Source organism: Mercenaria mercenaria, chromosome 1 (assembly GCF_021730395.1).
Source record: "Mercenaria mercenaria strain notata chromosome 1, MADL_Memer_1, whole genome shotgun sequence".
NCBI classification, from domain to species: Eukaryota; Metazoa; Mollusca; class Bivalvia; order Venerida; family Veneridae; genus Mercenaria; species Mercenaria mercenaria.
The window spans coordinates 4,655,364-4,671,920 of NC_069361.1; the positions used below are offsets into that span (position 1 = coordinate 4,655,364).

At 33.5% G+C, this 16,557-nt stretch overlaps 1 protein-coding gene across 1 annotated transcript in view; it reads right to left on the minus strand.

The window, feature by feature from the left end:
- LOC128555605 (uncharacterized) overlaps positions 1–2,605 on the minus strand; it is a 65,530-nt gene extending 62,925 nt beyond the window's left edge. The window contains exon 1 of the mRNA XM_053538406.1: positions 2,141–2,605. Coding sequence (XP_053394381.1) covers positions 2,141–2,326 — 186 coding nt within the window. The 5' untranslated portion in view covers positions 2,327–2,605. The remainder of the gene's footprint in view (positions 1–2,140) is intronic.
- Positions 2,606–16,557: the final 13,952 nt, after the last annotated feature.

Here is a 16,557-nt window from a genome sequence, read left to right on the forward strand (position 1 = left end):
ACAAAATTAACAAAATTTGTTTTCTTTTGTCTAACAAACTTATTTTGTAAACGAGTCGATTACATTTCACCAGATTCTACATGTTTAAAATATATATTATTGTAATGCCGCAGGCAAAACTAAAAATTGACGCTCATTTTAGGGTAAAAAGGGTATATAGAAATGAATTCTAAATAGCAACTTTTCCAATGGCTGCTTTGAATTTGAAAGAGAAAAAGCGAGTGAATCATCATTAAATACTCAAACATGGGATACTGTGTACTTTGAATCATAGATAAATTCTGTATTGCAAGTTGTTTCTACCAACAGAAGATTACGAATATACTATAACTTGCTGAGTTACTGAAAATAAAGGTTATGTCTTGTTGTAAGTAGTTCCGATATAAGGATATTGAATGCACAGATGGATGACATGTTTAATTATGTTTGTATCAACACTGTTACAAGCTAAACAAGAAATATCTTTAAAAATGATGGTCGGCGAATTGTAATAAGGAAAGAAGTTTATGAATTTTTCATCTAACATTCATCTTTCATCTAACATTTTTCAAATTGCAAAACTAAACACCGCACTTTAACAATTTAAATGGTTCTCTTTTAATTTTTCGCAAAGGTTTCGTAGGGTTGCAATTTTGTTTCGTTTATCCTTAGACGAATAATTACAGCAGTAGTTTGATGAAGATTCATGAAGCGGTTCATGAGAAGAGGTCATTAAACGTGTTTATATTCTTAGCTAAATTGGTCACTATCCACATTTGTAGCAAAATAGCAGGAGAACTTACGATATTGTTACACATCGAGTTTGATAAAAGTCCATTACATTTAAGTGGTTAATGCGAAGAAAGGCATATCTACTTCTAGCTATAGTGGTCCCTAATAGGACCCAAGTTCCTATATAAATAAATTTGGAAGAGGACCCTGTAATGATGCTCCAGACCAAGTATGACAAAGATCCACCAAGCTGTTCATGAGACGCTGTATAAAGGCATTTCTAGTTTTAGCTCTAGCAGCCCCTAAAAGGGGTCAAATGTCCCAGCTGAACAAAGTTGGCTGCGGGCCTAATAAAGATGCTACAAATCAAGTTTGATTAGAATACATGAGAAAAAATCAATTAAAGGAATTTTATATTTATTATTTTTATTTATTTCTAAAATAGGCCAACTGATCCCGCTTTAACAAATGCATATTCGCTATTAAGAATCTTTGGACAATGACGTCACACCTATAAAAAGTGAAGGTCAAGCAAAACATACAAATGTAATTATTTCAATATTTCTGTTTCATAAACAAAGTTTGACCGTAGTCATGTCACATAGATAAACTGTATGCAGCATACCTTCATTTCAGTGTAATCAGATTCAGTCATTATATAGCATATATATAATAAAACAGATTTCAACTGAGTTCAATATTTGCATACCATACTAAAAAAAATATTCATATATAATAAATTAGTTAAATAATTTATAACAAATATATCAAAGCAAACAAGTACTCATTTTAATATGCAATCTGAATAAGTCACAAAAGCAAGAAACCTTTTCATATACAGACGACAATTGTAACAAGGAAAATCTTTTAAAAAGCACTTCTCTACATAAAAGACTCTTATCACACCCTTACTTATGTGATACGCAGACCGTATTCAGCTCTTTCTTTAATTTGATATATGTTGGTATTTGAACAGGTTTTTATCATATTTATTAAACTTACTTATCTTTTTGCGATATATCAATATTCTTGCTAAATATACTGAGCCAAAGTTAGCTTTAAAACTGTGAACAGCGTCGTTTAAGATAAACGCTTTGTCTACATTTCACTCAGCGTAGCACAATCAACAGAGTGAAAGAAATTGACACTCTCGTCCAATCAGGCAGAGTGTTGCATAAATCTTCCATTTTGATAAATTATCTATAATGCGTTATCAAGTAGTTTGATTTGCAAACTGAAGTCACGTGGAATAGGTAACGAAAACGAATTTAGACGGCGTTCGCCGAAAAACGTTAAAGTAGACATAAAAACTTTCGCTGAAAAGAATGATACAATTTACTCACGACACGTTTAGCTTTCCCTGTGACATAGCATGTTCGAGGCAACAAGATAGAAAAATTGGAAAACCAAAAACTTAGTATTTTCACACCTTATCTTTGTAAACATGCTTTCTGATGAATTTGAACAGTACGGCCACAAGTGTCGCAAAACATCCAAATCCGACAACTAGTAACAACGTCTCGTGCATTTCAATTGAAGGAACAAGACCTTGCACAGCACTGTAATTTCCTTGTGCAAACAGAGACTCACAATCGCTTGAATTAAATCTCGGCATTTTGAAAACAACACAAAAAGTTTTGTATCTTTCGGTTGTTTTGTTTTTTTTTGTTACAATATTGTTTCTAAATGTCTTAATTTGATTGATACCATCACCTCTGATATTCCAACCATGACATTGTAGTCCGAAAGAAACGTTAAAATGAAAGTTCTTGAAAAAAATCAGTCAAACAATGTTCTTTTGTAAACTTGTAACAATTAATAACCGCATGCATGTCTATGACAATTGTATTTGAGTTAAAGCGCTAATAAAGCTTTACACTGAACGGTGTCCTTTACTTTTGAAAAGCGCTTGCAGAATTACAGCTGAATAATTCAAATATCGGAAAGTTTCTCGGTATTCTAAAACACATTTTCAAAGGCAGCTACATGATACATTTCAATAATGTAGTCAACATAAAGTAATATACTTTAATATGCAATTATCCGTAGTTGATAATTCAGGTTTAGGTTGATTTTTTTCAACTATTCATTCGCAACAGTTTTAAACCTGTTTTTCTAAATAGAACTGTTGTTTGATTAGCTTCCCATACAAAAACGGTCATTTTAAGGACAAGAAATCCATGAATAAATATTTAAATTTACATATGCGGTGCACCACAAGAAAAAACAAAAACATTACTTTGTACTAGAAATCGCCAGCAAACTATTGTTTTCAGTAAACTTCATATGTTTGTTTACAGTTATAAAAATGCTTAAATAATGTTAATAAACATTTAAAAATTAAATCAAACTTAAATGTCTACCGTCAACGACGTAATACGAAACTAAATGCACTCTTGACAACAGAAAACGATAGATTCTTTCGTGTGATTTGATATAGGTATAACTGCATGGAAAGTTGTATGGTTCATGCAGGTTTAAAAACAAGTTGATTCATATCTTAACAAATATAAATAATTGTCTCCTGCAAGCAAATTAATTAAGATGTAAATAAATCAGGTAATGCAGGCAAAGAAAGAAATAATGATATTGTGTTTTCGTTGCACGTATTTCACGTTTTATTGTTTGTAGCTGTTGTAAACATCATGCGAAGTATTTCACATTTTATTGTTTGTAGCTGTAGTAGAAATTATGCTAAGTATTTCACGTCTTATTGTTTGTAGCTGTAGTAGACATTATGCTAAGAATTTCAAGTATTATTGTTTGTAGCTGTAGCAGACATTATGCTAAGTATTTCACCTCTTATTGTTTGAAGCTGTTGTAAACATTATGCAAAGTATTTCACGTCTTCTGTTTGCTAGCTGTTTAAACATTATGCTAAGAATTTCACGTTTTATTGTTTGTAGCTGCAGTAGACATTATGCTAACTATTTCACGTCTTATTGCTGTAGTAGACATTATGCTAAGTATTTCAGGTCTTATTGTTTGTAGCTGTAGTAGACACTATGCTATTTCACGTCTTATTGTCTGTGGCTGTGGTAAATATTATGCTATTTCACGTCTTATTGTCTGTGGCTGTGGTAAATATTATGTTATTTCACGTCTTATTGTCTGTGGCTGTAGTAGACACTATGCTATTTCACGTCTTATTGTCTGTGGCTGTAGTAGACATTATGCTATTTCACGTCTTATTGTTTGTAGGTGTAGTAGACACTATGCTATTTCACGTCTTATTGTCTGTGGCTGTGGTAAATATTATGCTATTTCACAACTTATTTTTTGTAGCTGTAGTATATATTATGCTATTTCAAGTATTTTATTTTTGTAGCAGACATTATGCTAAATATTTCCCGTCTTTTTGTTTGTAGCTGTTGTAGACATTATGCTAAGTATTTCATGTCTTATTGTCTGTAGGTGTAGAAAACATTATGCTAAGTATTTCACGTCTTTTTGTCTGTAGCTGTAGTAGATATTATGCTTAGTGTTTCACGTCTTATTGTTTGTAGCTGTAGTAGACATTATGCTATTTCACGTCTTATTGTTTGTAGGTGTAGTAGACATTATGCTATTTCACGTCTTATTGTTTGTAGCTGTAGTAGACATTATGCTATTTCACGTCTTATTGTTTGTAGGTGTAGTAGACATTATGCTAGTTCACGTCTTATTGTTTGTAGGTGTAGTAGACATTATGCTATTTCACGTCTTATTGTTTGTTGGTGTAGTAGACATTATGCTATTTCACGTCTTATTGTCTGTAGCTGTAGTAAACATTATGCTATTTCACGTTTAATTGTTTGTTTCTGTAGTCGACATTATGTTATTTTAAGTTTTTTGTTTGTTGTAGACATTATGCCTATAATTTCACGTCTTATTGTTTGTAGCTGTAGTAGACATTATGCTAAGTATTTTACTTCTTATTGTTTGTAGTTGTAGTAGTAAGCTCTACGACTTTTACGCATATAACCATTAGTTCAAATTCAGTGTAGATTTTATTTAATCCATTATAAAGTAATTTTATCGATATGGTTTTATTCTTACATCATTTTGTTAAACATGTTATCATACTGAAGAATTGGATAAAAATCGATTCTATTATCTTCCCTTGTTTATTAAGATCAACGCTCAGTTGTATGCTAGGTATTTCACGTCTTATTGTTTGTAGCTGTTGTAAACAGTATGCTAGGTATTTCACGTCTTATTGTTTGTAGCTGTTGTAAACATTATGCTAAGTATTTCACGTCTTATTGTTTGTAGCTGTTGTAAACATTATGCTAGGTACTTCACGTCTTATTGTTTGTAGCTGTTGTAAACATTATGCTAGGTATTTCACGTCTTATTGTTTGTAGCTGTTGTAAACAGTATGTTAAGTAGTAGACATTAATATAAGACAGTGTAACAACTAAACTGAAAACAATAAAAATAGAAATTAGATAAAACACACACTAACTGACATGTAAACATATTAAATTAAACATTTGATGAGATTTAACTGACTACATTTTCCTTTAGAAGAGACTTTTTGGTTTCTAACAAATTAAAAGGTTATAGTAGATTCGCCGGAAGCACAGATTACACCAAACAGAGCCAGAAAGCCATGCATCGCAACGATATAAGGTAATTAAACTTTCAATAATGGCTTTGTTTCTTGTTTTTTAGTTCGAATGTTTGGTTTGCAAAACAATTCCTCATTTGTCAGTCCTCCAGGTATGAATAATGGTGGAAGGCGCCTGATGCACTCTGATCAATTGAAGACATTCTTTCCATTCTTCCGAAAAGTACGAGGGGTGTTCAAAAAATACCCGGAAAAGTGCTCTTATTTCTTTATTTCTGTTCTCATTTTGCGAAAATTTGAAAATATGACGGATATGAACAAACTGAATGCAAATACCTAAATTACAGATTTCAGAACATGCACAATATTTATTTGTCATCTCCTAGGCAACGCCATCACCTCAAAAGCGGCCCAACGTCATAATGATGCTGCCATATCACACTTAATTAATCAATACTACTCGTAATTACCATTGGTTCAATGTTTATCACCATTAAATGCATTTTACACCTTCCTAAGAATAAATAAATGCTGTTCATATGATGTTCCTGTCGTATTGAAGAAATTGGACACTGAACTGATGCCCTATCAAGGAGCTCTTTAATTTATTAAATGTGACTGAACGTTATTTTTCATGTCTGTAACACAAGTCGCCAGAAATATTCTCCTGACCACTTTTAAACGTCACGTTCCACTAATAAAATTTTGTTTTCTTCAGGGCATTGTCCCTTAAACCTTCTTCAGCATAGCATTTGTCTCTTTCCTTGATTTTCGATTCAAAACACAAAATGTTATCTCACATCTCCGTTCAACACTGATTTTCAAGCAAAGACCAACTCAATATGCCTGCCAAATATTTTAATGATGTCCCATTATTGGCGTAACGCTTACTTTTCATATCAATATTCACCCAGTTTAAGAACATGTAGCTTGAAAAATAGGTAAGTGGCAAGTAATGTTTTAGCGCATGTAAAAAAGAAAAAGACACAAAATTGGGCCGGATGACGTCACATGACGTTGCTATGGGGACTCGCATTTACTTATTATTTATCCAAAGACAATCTAATTTCGTCGTATCAACTCAGTATTCCCTAGTCTTCATTTTGTAGCATTTTCATTTATTTTTGATAATACATGAAGAATTGAGAGCACTTTTCCGGGTATTTATTGAACGCCCCTCGTATTGTTCTAATACTGTCAGTTTTACTACACGATTAAACTACTTTGGTACTTGAGTCTCTCAATTACTTATGCTACGTATACTTTTATAAGCTACTTTTTATGATAAGACTTAATATATTACTCTACTTTTAAGAGAACATATCTCATTTCCGTCTTCTTCATACATAGTGTTTGGCCTTCAACCTACTAAGCCTGTAATTAATACTGATATGTTTCAGAGGGACCCTTCATTTGGTAACTCGAAAATTACCTTAATTGACGTTGGTACTTATTAGTTTAAATGTGCACCATCTTGCCAGTCAGCACTGATGTAATCTTAAATTACTGTCTATTTGTGCAACATTAAATGTCGCAACACCGCTAAATGTCGCAACCAACGTTAAATGTCGCAACCACCGCTAGATGTCGCAGAATCATCTGCCGCTATATGTCGCACCTTTAACGCTAAATGTCGCAAGACTTTGTCCACCGTTATTTGTCGCAACACCAACGCTAAATGTCCCACAGCCAAAAAATTAAAAGAAAAAAAAACAACTAAAGGAAGTGCAACGGTCTTCACAACTTAGATATTACATTGTACTTTGAACCCAAGATAAGATAAGGTGGGTGCTTCCGTGCCTGTATGCATTGTGTGAATTACGGGAAGGGCTTAGAGATAAAATACTGTTTGCTTTCTTAATGATGCCGCGCCACACATACTTTATTGATTTGATATTTAAAGGTTTGATCCTCGACACGGTATTCACCACAGTACTTAAATGATTTAAGGTATAAACTACGGAATTCTATGAAGTCGTGTTTAGGTCATGTAACATTAATGTGGCACGTCGTGTTGCTCGTCTTATCGTATTTCGAGCTTTGTGTTTTGCGTCGTCTCTTTTTGTCGCGCGTTGTATCGCATGTCATGTGTCGACCTAGAAAGTTAAAAGGTCAGTATGACACGACATCGCTACATTGATGTCGCGCGTCGTGTTTTATTGTCGTGCATTGTGTCGTATTGTCGTGTTGTAAAATCTGTTAGGCCGACGCAGACTTCAATCTGTGTAACTCATGTGATCAATCTAGGACCAACATAACTCTCCGATTTAAAGGTAAAACTATCTCGAGCGCACGGCATCTTATCTCTAGAGTACGACATTTTATCTCGAGAGCAAGTCATTTTATCTGAGCGCAAGACATTCTATTTCGATCACATGACATCATACCTCGAGAGCACGACATCTAATCCCGAGTGCATGACATCTTATCTCGAGAGCATGACATTTAATCTCGAGCGTAAGACATCTTATTTCGATCACGCGACATCCTAACTCGAGAGCACAACATCCTATCTCGGGTGCACGACATCTTATCTCGAGCGCATGATATTTAACCTCGAGAGCATGACATTTTATCTCGAACGTAAGTCATCTTATTTCGATTGTACGACATCCTATCATGAGAGCACGACATCTTATCAGAAGCCCTCGACACTTTATCTCGAGCGAACGACATCTTATCTCAACCACTCGACATCTTTTCTCGAGCTCACGACATCTTATTTCAATCGCGCGGCATCTTATGTCAATCGCTCGAAATAATTTAATTAAAAAATATAAGTGTATGTCCTAAACGTTCCACCGTATTTTTATGTAGGTGTCATAAACATAAAGTATGACATTTGTATTTAGATAGTAGCCGACAACTTCCCCACACGATTCCAAACATAAAAAACCAGTGATCTTCTATCAAAGTCATAGGCAAAACTAGCGTAGCCCAGCAGTCTGACTCATTTCAGTAAAAGCTGCTACAAGATATATTTTTGCAATAGGAAAAAGTATGAAGAATAAAACACAGATATGTTAAAAGTAGAACTTGAAAGACAATTAATCGAAAACTGCTGCCAATGTGAGTAATGCTAATGCACCGACAACGATAACGCCTGTGCCTGTGCACACGAGAGACTTAAACCTGTTAGTAAACAGCTTATCTGTGTTTTGTACCAGTGCAGCTGCAGAAAACGAATGATTTCCTATTAAGTGGTCATGGATTCTATTTATGTGTTTAAATTTACAGTGAAGGTCATAAGGCGACTATATGGCGGGGGAAAATCCTGTGTGCCCCTCCGTGCATTATTTCAAGCATCGAGCGGGCACCTTGATATACTTTTAGTTTCTTGAATTTGTCTCTTAGTATTACATCACCATCCTCCCTGCCCAATTTATGCCCCTTACACCTACACACCCAGCCCTAAATATTAAACAATCGACCCTAAACAATACTTGTTTACTGTTTGTTGGTATTGTATCTTAGATTTCTGTATCATCATTCTTCCTTTTCACAACACCTACAACGTCCTATCTACCCGCCCCCCACCCCGACCCCTCAAACACACAATGTCATTATCAACCCGTATTTATTAAGTGAAAACTTTAAAATCTTCCTGTCAGAAAACATTGTCCCTATTTCAAAATAATCACATAAATATTTTTCTTGGGTGACCCTCTATCAGAACTGTTCAAGCAAACTGTTAAGGTTAGGTGAGCGATCTAGCACCATCATGGTCCTCTTGTTTCTATATGTACATAGATAATTATTTGTATAACATTGATAGTAAAGCAATCTTTATTAATATGTTAATATTGCTACCCTCGAACAAGTATAAAAGAACATATGAGTATGACTTCTGTCGGGCTTAAAGCTAACACCACATTATTTTACTTTCGAAGATCCAGGTCTGTTACATTAAATAAAATTTAAAAGAAAAAATGAGCAATGCATTGTTAATATATGCCTTAGTTTTAAATAGGTAGCGTTTGCGTTGCGAAATATAACGGAGGACAAATTCTTGCGACATTTAGCGTTAAAGGTGCGACATATAGCGGCGGATGATTTTGCGACATTTAACGGTGGTTGCGACGTTTAACGTCAACCTTGCGACGGTGGTTGCAACATTTAGCGGTAGTGCGACATTTAACGGTGCCACACTATTGTACGTATGTATTGACCTGGCACTCGTGAATCTTCTCCAATATTTTCGGGCGAAGTCGTCATTCCTCAAAATTCCTTCGGTGACTTACTTAAAAGCATTGTAACTCTTGCAATAGTGAAGATAATTACTTCAAACTTTCAGATTTGAAAGGTAAAAGAATGTTCTTCATGAATATTTTGTTTTCTCAATTTTGATTTTCTTTTGTCACTAATACAGATTTTCTTATGGAACGCCCCAAATGTATATTACTGGTTTTTCAATGGTTATAATGATATTTAGGTTCGGATACCGAAAATGTATTTACGGAAACGTACGTAATATTCACAAACAAAAACAACATACGGACGTTTTATATACAAAATATATAATTAAAACACATAACAATAAACGCGATAAAATTAAAGTTATACGCCATGTGGTAGCTTACTGAGAGTATGAAAATAATTAGAGGGCTATTAACAGAGAGAATATGTTTACTGCCCTGATGAATCATATTCAATATGGTCAGCAAAAAATGTGAACACTAATCATCGATTCAGTTAAAGCGTTAAAGTAAATTTATAGATGGGACCAGCAGCAAATAAAGCTATGCGCATATTTGTCTATGATTCTTCTTTTATGAAATGGTAATATAAATGTGGTATGTTTATTTTAGCATGGCATTTTACCCTGGGTCGTGTTTGAATGATACTGGAATAACAATAATTCCTTATGTACACGGATAACATTTTTAAAGAAAGAAGAAACAACTGCTCCTTGTCTTTCCTGTCACTTATTGTATTATAACTATATAAAAACTGAACCAATAGTTTAGAGTAAAGAGCCAAGATTAATGTAGTTTCCTCTGAAGTAGAACTGTGTTACATAACAATAAATGTCAAACGTTTGCTTTGTAATTTTAAGGTTAGAACATAACTTCCGTAAATACAGTCGTGTAAAAAGTGGCGTGTATACTCAGTTCCAAAAGAAAGTGTGCACTTTTTAAGTTTAAATATTTTCAAAAATTCCCCGACGTTTTTGTTTCATTTTTTCATACACTAACTCTCAGGTATAACTCAAAATCTAAAATGCACACCAATTTGTTTACGAACTGATATAAATTTTGATACCAAACATTATAAGTTTTCATGAAAATAACCGAGAAAAAACAACAGAAAACGAAGTGCACACTTTCTTTTGGAACTGAGTGTACTTATTAATACATCGAAATCTAAATGCATGCATTTTCGAAAGGATCGGCATTCGCGGTCAGAGTTTAATTTTCATATCGGTAACTGTACCTCGGAGTAATATTCAGTGAAACATTAGACTTTTCAAACCATTGAGACGCTTTGAGTAAAGGTGCAGGTAGAGCCTTAGGTGGTGTACTAAGTAAAATTCAAAGCATGAAGGACTTCGGCTTTAAATCGTATGAAACACTGGTATACAATTGTGTCGTCCCTATTTTAGCACTACTGTTCAACCGTATGGGGATTTAAACAGTACCAAATATTAGTAATGTACAACATCGTACCATACGATTCTTTTTAGGTGTACATAGGTTTGCACCTATCGCAGTTATTACAGGTGACATCGGTTGGCTTCCCAGTAGATATAGACGCTGGTTGAACATGTTACATTTTTGGAATAGATTGAAGAAAATGGACAATAACATAATTACAAAATTAGCCTTTGAGTTTGACAGTAGTAAATGCTGAAGTAACTGGAGCAATGATATAAAAGTCGTTATGGAGACTCTTAATCTCACTGATAATTATAATAAAAAAGTGTTGATGATTTACGAACGGCCAGGTCAAGAATAAATGTATATTCCTAAGCTACGGACTTACAAACTATTTAAAGATCAATTTGTTACTGAAAACTATGTGTTGCTAAATCTCTGCAAATACGAATGTTCCATGATTGCGCAGTGTAGAAGAGGTATACTCGCGTTGAAACTGGTAGGTTCATTGGAGAGGCTCTCAACGACAGACTTTGTCGTTTTTGTGAGAACAATGCTGTAGAAAACGAACTACATTTTCTAGTCGAATGTTCGAAATATAATGTTTTATGACTGCAATATTTTGCCTATATTTTAGGAGACGATACTTTTGCTCAATACAACCCTGTACAGAAAATGAATGCCATGCTTAAAGATCACACTAGAAGAACTGCTAAATACTTGGTCAAGGCATATCTATATAGACGTAGCTTACGTTACAACTCTTCTTCTTAATTATCTAACTAATAACAGACTGATTTATGCAGTTAAAACACAACATAACAATAGAGTTATGTATAGAATTAAGATATAGATAACTGAATATATATTTTATGATTTGTGCCAATATCAACATCACATGTCACTATAATAAATAAATTTCTGATCTTATCTTAAAGACACTGATTCTGGTATGCCAGGTATGTGGCCTATGGGAATGATAAGGTCTGCATATTGGTGGTAAGGGCCAATACACAAGACTGGACCATTGATAGACTTGCTTCTGTTTATCATAATAAGCTACTGTATAGCTACTGTGCAGTACATAAATTACAGGTGATATTTCTCACCTACATAGCAAATCAGTTCTCACCTTTATAACGAGTTTAGAAAGCTTGATTGAATTAGGGCTAAATAAACAAAGTGATAAGATACAACAGTGTTTTTTTTTTCATATTTTCAATAATCAAGTTTTTTAACAATTAAATTTCATCATTGCATTTTTTTTTTTTGTTTGTTTTTTAATCAAAAATACAAAAAATGCATTCAGGCACATAGCTTTTATAAATCATGTGTATCTTGAACAATGATATCTTTTTATTGCTGGATTTTATTATACATAAAAGAATCGTTATTTAGACAACACAAGGGGAATTATGCATTTTTAATGTATAAAATCCTTCTGTCCATAATTCATTTTATCTATTAAAAATGCAACTGAACGCTTCTTTAATTTCTAATAAAATCCAGCAATTATCATTTCTTTTCTTGGTTTTATTTTGTTACTTTTGATAAAAAGATCATAATCATTGAATAAACAAATTTTTAATTTCTTTTATTAAATTTTAAGTAATTATTTAATTGTTAAGGAGTGAGAAGAATTGCTTCGCTATAAGAGTTATTATTTAATTGGTCGGGACATTACTCAACATCAATTAAAATAATTTTGTGTACATTCTAAAATAAACAACAACAAAAAAACAGCATTTTAATCAATAAAATGCAAAACACAGGAAATAACCAATTTATCTGTAGGCAATAAAATTTATGATTCTCTGACAATAATTAGGCTACATGTCAAGTCTACAGGGGTTTTATGGACCCTTATCAGACTGGACCAGACAGGATCTTGTATATTGGGGATTAAAAAGTCTGGTATTTGGGGGGGGGGGGGGTCACTTATATAGGAGATTTTCTTTGCCTTTAAAGTTTCTCGTGCTTCGTGCTGCATCGCTCTATTCAAACTAGTCCAAATTTCGTAACACCCAAAAAACAGGTTTGACAAACGTGTTCTAAAATGCATTTTTAATTCAATACAATTTTATTTAATAAATACGTTTGCAACAACGGCTGATCAAAATATTTAACATTAACTCATTTATGCAAAAACACGTTGTCAACAGAAACCAGGAATCAGTCAGTTGTTTTTTACTTTATTTTAATGTCAGTTTGATCAGAGTATTTATAGGATGATGGTGTGCAGATTGTGCAGGGACAGTCGATGGGATGATGCTTATCGTGATATATCAACATAGTTTTCTTTTCTATAATAGCATATAATATTCTCGCGTGATTTTGCATTATTAAAAGCTACAAAGATGGTTTGATATTGTTGAATGTCCACGTCTACAAACGTTTTAACGAGTTACGTATTTGACAGTATGCGTACATTGTTTTTGTGGGTTTTTTTTTCAAAATCGTTCCAACACTATAGGCGTTTGGACACACTAAATTTTACTGAACTTGGATACTGTGAAATCATTAATATTCGTGAGGGACTAATTTTCGTGGATTTCGTGGTTGAGCCAATCCAAGAAAGTTAATCTCAACGAACAAGTAAAATTCCCATTCATTTTATGTTCAAAAATTGAAATTCACGAATTCATATCCCCACAAAATTGCCGTTTTGACAAAAACCACTAAATTTCATGCCCACAAAATTAAATGATTTCACAGTATTTTAAGAGTAATATGTCCGTAAGTCTATAAAACAATTTGTCAAAAGAATATATTTTGAAAGGTTTTGAGAAAAGTATTGCTTTGAAATGAGTAGATTTTTTTTTTGATCTTTTTTTTTACAAAATTTAAATCAAACTTAATACTGCTTAAGCCAGTGCTAGGGGGCGTGGGCAGTGCTGCATTTTCATTACTGCTCATGAACAGACTCAATCAAACCGTTTTTGGGTCTTCCGAGGGATCTACTTTCCAGATTTTATTAGGAATGGACATATAGTTATATTATAGAGTAAATCATAGATTGATACATATTAAAACAAAAAATGTAAAATGTATGTATTTGCACACCTTATCTTTGTAAATATACTTCCTGAGATATCTAAACAGGACCGCCACAATAGTTGCAAACGTTCCGAATCCCACAACTAGTAACAATGTCTCGTGCAATTCAATAGAAGGAACCAGTCCTTGTTCAGCACTATAATTTCCACGTGCAAATAGAGCCTGACACTCACTAGTGTTAGACCTCTGCATTTTTGTTGAAAAGAGTTTTTCTCGATATTTCTTTTCTATCAATATTATCCAACTACTTATTCCATCTGTCGTATGTCTGTACTTCAGAGCATATCAGTCATGTATTTTCAACTTTTACTATCCTTTTAATTCGGATTCAAATAGCGGCAATCTTTTTAACTGAATCAAATACTTTCAGCTAATCGTATTTAGTATCACAGTGATAATGAATTCCTATACTTCGTACAAGCACTAGCAGAATAAATGCGATAATTAATATATCGGGTTTATATAGTACAGCCGCTACTTAACTTGGTAACCCGGAAACTACTTTGAGGTGCATTATTCAGTAGAATCTCATTAGTAAGGAAAATGACCGTCTGCAATATTAGTATTTGATGTGAAATCATGGCATTGATATAGTTTGGTCACAAGCTGAATCAATTGAAAACGCAAAGACAAAATAGATAAGAATACTATGCTAGTAAAGGTATATAGTACAAAGATGGTAATACTTACCGGTTGCTTGAAAATGCACCACCGCCCCATTACATATTAATTGGATAGGTAACAACATGAGCATAGAAATTTACGGCATTATTTTCTTCGCGATACCAATTTGGCAGATTACATTATTTTAGGGGTGTGTTCAGTATAATCAGTTCAAATGTTCATAGATTCTTTCTGATATCAATAATTAATATATGCACACTAAAAATGAAATAATTGGTACAGTCAACAAAGTCTTCACATATGTAAATTGTTTACATTTTATTGTCACATTACTCTTCATACAACACCCCCTGAACTGATAATAGACTAATAAAATGCCTGGATGAAAGCGAACCGTCCAAAGGACCCGAACATATAGCGTTTACCAATCGTTAGACACTTTGTATTTTCCTCCTTGTTTTGCACATTACACGATTACACTTAACTACATTCGGGTTGCAGAATAATCGAAAACAATATAACGGCTTGGAGTCGTAGTTCCAAGCACAAAACGTAAGTACCATATGCAAAGGGGTGATTAAACAATGCCCACAAACTCCAAATTTAACGGTATATTAAAAGTAAGGCACTTTCAATAAGCAAGTGAAAATGCTAAAATAAAGTCTGTCTAGGCTAACGGCAAAATAAAATTCCTGTGACTTGTCTATATTTCAATAGTATGGTTCCGGATAAGCAAAGTACATAGAGAAAAAGAGGGGCGTATTAAAAATAATTGATGCTATGGTTATAGTTACTGCGGACTACACTTCGAGGAGGAACTGCCAAAAAGCATACATTTTCTCTTAATTTATTCACCATATATTCCAAAGAACAAAAACAAAATGCAACGAAGACTAACAGTAGTAAAATGCTTGTCTTCAATATATTATTATATAATCAGGTAAAAGATGTCTTTCGTTGATAACCATGGTAATGGTTTTAAGCGCACCAAGACTAATATTGAAACGCAAAGAATAGGCTCTAATCCCTCATGGTACTAGTCATTAATAATAACTTGTGTTCTTGCTTAAAGGCACTGGCCACCAGATCGCACGACAACAACAAATAAAACATATAAAAAACAGTTATCTGGAAATTAATGCGAAAAAGTCACGTGATCAAGGTGAAAGCAGGTGTTTATGTTGCTCGAGAAAAAATGGATTAAATGCTAAATTTTGGATATTTACAATAAAAAAAACATATGGAAAATGTTAAGTAAATGTGACTTTAAGGTGTGTTGTATGTTTTTTTGGAAATTTATAAGCTAAATGGGAGGAAATAGACGAAATAAAAAGGACAATAAAAGGAAAAATAGTGACGAATCTATGAACGATGAGCGGAAATCAGGTCGGTTTACGCAAACACCCGAGGGAATAACTGTTGTAAGTAACATTTTGAAAGAGACAAATTCAGTGTTATATAGTGGCGATGAAAACGATTTGGCATTAAATTTGAATAATTTATTTGAAGATGATCAGGATAGGGATATAACTACTGATTGTACACTCAAATCCAACAAAGAGTCCCCAAAACCTGAAAATATAACCAAAATGGCCAGTAGCTCTCCATCAAATGCTGACATTATGAAATATCTTGAGAAATAAACTCACGTTTAGAAGGTGTTGAAGCAAAATTGTCATCTCTGGCGACATTGGAGAAGAAAATTGAAAATTTTGATAAAGATTTGGTAAAATTGTGGAATTACATTAAGGACCATAATGATAAAACTAATTCGAGATTGAACACTGTAGAAGAGAAGGTCGAGAGTGCAGATTTTAGCGTTGGTATTGTCTCGTCAAAGGTTGCGGATCTTGAACAGAAAAACAAACAATTAAATAATGATCTTGTATATATGCAGTCGCAGTCAATGAGAAATAACTTGATTTTCTGTAACATTGAAGAGGCCCAGTCTGGGGATAGCGAGGATAGTGAAAATGTTGTTCGGGATTTTTTAGTGAATAAAATGAAAATAGCTCAAGA